Consider the following 6129-nt stretch of genomic DNA (forward strand, 5'->3'; position numbering starts at 1 on the left):
CGATAAAACATCTAATCTAACATTTTTATATTCATATCCAGTTTGGAGAAATATTTGCATTTTTTGTTATAAATATTGGTTAGAAAAATTCATAGACATCACTACTTAAATTCTTGGGGCCCAAGATTCTCATCCTTGATGACTATTTTGAGTGTTTAGGATTTTTTTCTTTTTCAAAGTACTTTGGCTGCCAGATGTATAAAATGTATTAAAGTATTTTCCGGACCTCTGGGACCTACTGGACCTCTTGGAACTTTAATTGAATACCCCTGATTTAGACAGTTGAAATGAACTCCACATGACTAACTTTCCTCATCATTTACAGCATTCAAAGCAGGATGGAAATGAAGAAGAGGTTAGGCTGCAAACCATTTAAGTGGTACCTGGAGAACGTCTATCCAGAGTTACGGTGAGTGTATGACCTGGGAATGGTAAAAAATAGCTTTTGGAATCCTTTCAGTCTGCCACCAGAGACTACATTTCAAAGGTTTAATCACACCTAACTTGTTGTTTCTGTCTTGTTTAGGGTCCCAGATCATCAGGACATAGCCTTTGGAGCACTACAGCAGGGCCAGAACTGTCTGGACACACTGGGGCACTTTGCTGATGGTGTGGTGGGGGTGTACGAGTGCCACAACGCAGGGGGCAATCAGGTACCAATCCAATCTCAGGTACTGAACACATGTTTCTTATGTCTGGTGTGGCGGCAGAACACTGGGTGATGGATTCGCCAGTGAGATTGGGTTAGTTTTAAAGGAACGATGCACTTGTGGAGGGTGAGTGACGTATCGATGAGGGCCACACGGTAATTTCTGGATTACTTTACCAGCTTTTACCTTCTCACAGTGGGCAGGTCTGAGGGATTTAAAGGGTTCATCACACTTAGGGTGCTTTCACACTAGCACGTTTGATACTGCGGTTTGGACCCAAATAATTAAGGGTGTAACGATTCATCTACTACATCGATGTATCAATCTATTTTCCTATGATCTAACTACATCGATCTGTGCTCGGCAAGTTGGCCTTCCGGACGACATATATCGATCTAACATCGTTTTAAAAGGTAATCAATCGATTGTATCGATCATAGGAAATAACGCATTGGATTTAAGCACGTCAGACTTTATATGGATGTTTTTTCTTAGCACTTTTAATGATAACGGTGTTAAACGTTTCTCGATTCCGTCTGCCTATCTGTGACATCATCGCAACGCACGCACCAGCAGCAGCGCTAAGAAAACAAAACATAGCATGGCGGATGGCAGAGGAGAAGCCAACCAGCGAGAAATTATCAAGCCACCAGGAGAAACAGCTACCTGTACTTTCAACCCTTGCTAAATGTTACATGTGCATTCCTGGCACCAGTGTGCCAGCAGAGTGAGTTTTTAGTACTGCTGGCGACATAGTGAACGCACAGAGAAGTGTTCTGCGGTCAGATCATGTTGATATTTTTTAAAAAGAAATCTGTAGAGTCATTGAAGAGTAGTTGGTTAGATTTGATCTTTTGTTAAATATTGTTTGTTTATTAAACTGAGAGTAGCAGGTTCCACCAGTTTATTCAACCTGAAGAAATGTTGGTTGCACTTTATTTTTGATATTAATATTGTATTTGTATTATTTTAATGTTGAAACACAACAGCTAAAGTAGCTGGTAAACCTACTATTAATTAAACCTGAAGAGAAGTTAGTTGCACTTTATTTTTGATATTAATATTGTAATATTTTTATGTTGGAAAACAAAAGCAGAAGTAGCAGGTTAACCTACTGTTGAAATGTTTGTTGCACTTACTGTGCTTTTATTGAAAATGTATTGAATATTGAAAATGAGAGCAGAAAAGGTTAACTTCCTGTTAATTCAACCTAAACTGTTGGTTGCACTTTATTCAAATAAAATTTTAATGCATTTGCCATTAATTGTTGTTTACTTGTTTGTTTATATCCATAATTAATTTATACCTTACAAGAAACAACAGGAATCTAGGAAACTTCACCTGTACTGACCAGTATCCAGATATTTATTTCAGTCACACAATTTTGGGCTAAAAAGTTACTGAATCGATTTCAAGTCACTGAATCGTTTCGGATCGTATCGTTCTAAATGAACCAACATCGTCCTTGAATCGTATCGACAACCTCAAATCGTGATACGAATCGAATCGTTGTTAAAACGAATCGTTACACCCCTACAAATTATATAATGGGAACAGAGAGAAGGGGGGAACAATCGAACTCTGGTTTCCGACCAAGCAATCAAGCCAAGTGTGAAAGCATCCATATACATATTTTAAATTTATGAAAAATACACTATAATATAGTCTTCCCTTTTTATCTTCCCTAGTGGGGTTACAGTGTGAAAAATGTATACATTTTAAATAATAAAGTGTTATATATGTGTATATACAGCTCTGGAAAAAAATTGAGAAATCATGTTAAGTGGCCTCTTAATTGTTTCCAGATCTTAAAAAAAAAAAATACAATTAATTGCCTATTAATTCTTTTTACCTTCAAATGAAATCATAAAAGCTGCATAATTATACAATTATTATCAGCATGCTTTTTAGATAGATTATAGCATACTGTATAACATCTCAGAACTTCTCAAAAGTATCTCATGTAACCTTACCCATGCTCATTTCAGAAAGTGGCAGCATTTCACCAAACTGTTTTTTGTTCAAGTTCCTGTGAAGATTTATGTGGGATTAATGTATTTACTGCACACGTTATGTTTATGATGAACAGGAGTGGGCCCTGACTAAAGACAAATCAGTAAAACACATGGACCTTTGCCTGACGGTGGTGGATCGCACCGCTGGCTCACAGATCAAACTGCAGGGCTGCAGGGAGAATGACAGCAGACAGGTGAGCATGCTGTGCTCAAAGCAGGGGTTTAGAGGAAGCGCTGCTAGTCAGATTTTCAACATTATCATCGCGATCTCTCTGTTGCAGAAATGGGAGCAGATCGACAACAACTCTAAACTGCGGCACGTCGGCAGCAATCTATGCCTGGACAGCCGGAGTGCGCGGAACGGCGGTCTGACGGTGGAGGTGTGCAGTCCGTCGCTCACCCAGCAGTGGAAGTTCACTCTCAACCTGCAGCCGTAGCTCGACACCGACCATCCCAGCCCTCCCCTTCTCGCCCTCGGACAGCCCGTGCTGGGCACGCACTCGCCCCTCAGAGATAAATCGCTGCCCAGATACAGACTCGGGGCCGCCACGGTGCGGTCTGGTGGTCCTCTAGGGCCACGGGCAATGAAAACACAAACAAGATGATGATGACTATTTCCATCTAACTATATACCTCACTGTTTCATCTGTTGTCCAGCTCTTGGAAAGTGAATCTTTTAAGTGTCTAAACTGTATCGGATCCATTTTTGGAGTTTTTCCTTCCCATTTCCCGATGCAAAGGATCCATTTTCTTATTTTTCGCCTTTTCATGTCTCATTTTCTTGAATTCCAGCACATTTTCTTTTTCTTTTTGTAGTCACGTTACCAATATTGTTGAATGTAAATGACGTTTTATGGAGGCTCCCTTCCTGCGCTGTGATCGGACTGGATTTCAAGACTGTTGTAATTTGGGTGTGATTTAATTTGAGGGCTCATGGGATTGAGGGGAGGACTCATTTATTGCGTGCACCGACACAGACACACTTGTACTGTGGAGGACAGCGGCACACAGCCCCGTGCTTTTCAGCTCACGGCGCGCACGCAAGAAGACCGGTGGGAGAAAAAAAAAATCAAGAGACCATTTTTGTTATTTTCTAGTTCTTATTAAATTGTCAATCTGTCTTTTTCTGTTAAAGGTGCAATGTGTAAAGATTCAACGCGCTTTCCGTAAGGGCCCCTGGTGTGTTCTGAAGGAGAACTGAGGCATTGTACAGAACGTGTGACTGCTGGATTCACATACTGTAGCACTGGCTGCTAACAAATCTAAAACATGTCTTCAAACACAAACAAATGTTTCTCAGCCACATTTTTCTCAGTAATCATTTATTTCTTAATTCTATGTAGCCTTTATTTACTTCGCCATGTGTATTGTGTAAAATAATCATGGTAATAACCTGGTAACTCCAAGCAGAGGCTGATCTGAAGCTCTGCTCCCGTCTTTGTGTTTTGAACAAAGATGGATGTGTATTACTCCTCATCTTCCATGATTTCTTCTGACTTTGTGCAGTACGTGTTCTGGATCATGACATGGGCGTTGGAAAGGCTCCTTTCCTGCCTCCTTAAAAGTCCTGGATGTTTTATTCTCAAGATCAATCATGATCCTCAGCAGCTTTGGGCAACATTATGTCATTACTTGAGCATTCTCATTCTTCTTTTCATGGTAAAAAGTTACTGCCTTTGTTATCCATGATACTGTAAAGAAAATGTGAGGTCTTTTTTGTGTGCGAGTGTGTTTCTAAGCAGCTTTCAAAATACGCATTTGGGAAGCGTCTAGACTCACAATGGAGAAACACAACACGGTTGGTTTGTTTGTTTGTGTCTTTTTAATGACCATTTAATGAAACGCCCAAAATCCTTTTTTTCACATCCAAACCTTGTGAATTATTGTGGTACTTCAGTTGATCTTAACAGAACTTGTTACTGTAAATCCAACAGACAAAGAAGCCTGTGATATGTGAAACCGAAACAGTTAGCTCACCTACCTTTCATGTATAACGCCGTAGCATTCTGACTAACTTATTGTAGGCTAGGAAATCCAGACTAAATGAGTCTCTGGCTGCCTTTCGGTCAGCTCTCCTCATGTATCAGCAGTAAGTGTTATGTTAATCTTAGACTTGTATATGTTCGATTCGTCTGCACCACCCTGTGTTGTCCCAGAATCTCAGTTCTCCATTAGTGAGTATGAAGACAGCAACAGAAACACATGGAAGACTCTTTGTCTTGATGTTTCAGAGTCTGGGCAGAGATTGTGTGGCCTTCAGGGAGAAAATCAGTCCACCTACCTGTATTTTATTGCCCGTGTTCTGTAGCGTCATCAGATTTCCTGTAGTCAGACGGGAAAGCAGGTTTAGATGTGGACTGCACTTTTGCCATAGTGAATCACACCACCTTTCTCCATAAAAGGAGAAGCCTATGAAATGGTTTAAAGTTTGGGCTTTGAACAATGGGTTGGTTTTTTTTTTGTGTTTTTTTTTTTTTTAAAGAACTCAGCCAAATTTGGAGCAATACATGATGGCTAATCTTTGAATTGGATGAAATGTTTACATAGCACAGTGTGCCAAAGTCATTTGCTGTTTGATTGAATATGGAAACACTTCTAATCCAAACTAGAACCGTTTCATTTTTGGTTAATGAAGGACATGTGACCCCCAACTTTTTTGTCTCTTTAGTTTCCTCAAGCCAATTTTAGGAAGATCTTGATGTTGCATTAAACGGCAAAGGAAACCGCATGGGGTCAACAGTTGTTATAGTGTATATGTGTGTATATACAGTATGTATGTCCATGCATGTACATTTACACATTTAGTTGCAGTTATAGTGATTTGGTCAACTGTACAGCGCTTGTATTTGTTCATTGTTTTATAGATATTGCGAAAGTTTGAATGACGGAAAATAATTAACTTAAATAAAAAAAAAAATTATATACATATCCGGTGTCCTTTAGTGTTTTCATATATTAACAAAACTAAAAGGAAAAATAACTGTATAAAATCAGTCGTTTTCTACTTCGAGGACCATTAGAATTTTTGCATTGTAAATTATATTTAAATGTACAATATGTGGCACTTTTTTAATTTAAGATGGTACTACAAATTCTTTAATTGCATTTAAATATATTAAGTAATTTATATATGAATATTTATTTTCTTTTATGTTTCAGTAGTACTGCTTTCTGAAGTACTGCTTTTAATTTGAACTTTTTATTCATTTAAAAATCATTGCAAAAATGTAAACCTAAAAGTTGTGTAAAAAAACAAACAAAAAATGTGTCTACGGCAATAAACCTCAAAATTTCTCATTAAAAAGAAGACGTATTAACGAATGGGCAAATTGTGGAAATTAAAAATAATGTAACAATGAAAAAAAAAAAAAAAAGGTTCTATCAGTGTACTTTATTTGCTGTACTTTATTATGTATAATGTGACCTGGACACATTTTTGATTCACGCGCTTCAAGGATTAGTGC

General features: G+C 38.4%; 1 protein-coding gene across 1 annotated transcript in view; it reads left to right on the forward strand.

The window, feature by feature from the left end:
• The window catches only part of galnt2 (UDP-N-acetyl-alpha-D-galactosamine:polypeptide N-acetylgalactosaminyltransferase 2), a 146762-nt gene extending 141195 nt beyond the window's left edge, over positions 1 to 5567 (forward strand). The window contains exons 13-16 of the mRNA XM_079843437.1: positions 326 to 409; positions 527 to 653; positions 2740 to 2859; positions 2947 to 5567. Of these exons, the coding sequence (XP_079699563.1) occupies positions 326 to 409; positions 527 to 653; positions 2740 to 2859; positions 2947 to 3102 (487 nt within the window). The 3' untranslated portion in view covers positions 3103 to 5567. The remainder of the gene's footprint in view (positions 1 to 325; positions 410 to 526; positions 654 to 2739; positions 2860 to 2946) is intronic.
• Positions 5568 to 6129: the final 562 nt, after the last annotated feature.

Source organism: Gobio gobio, assembly GCF_949357685.1.
Source record: "Gobio gobio genome assembly, chromosome: 18".
NCBI classification, from domain to species: domain Eukaryota; kingdom Metazoa; phylum Chordata; class Actinopteri; order Cypriniformes; family Gobionidae; genus Gobio; species Gobio gobio.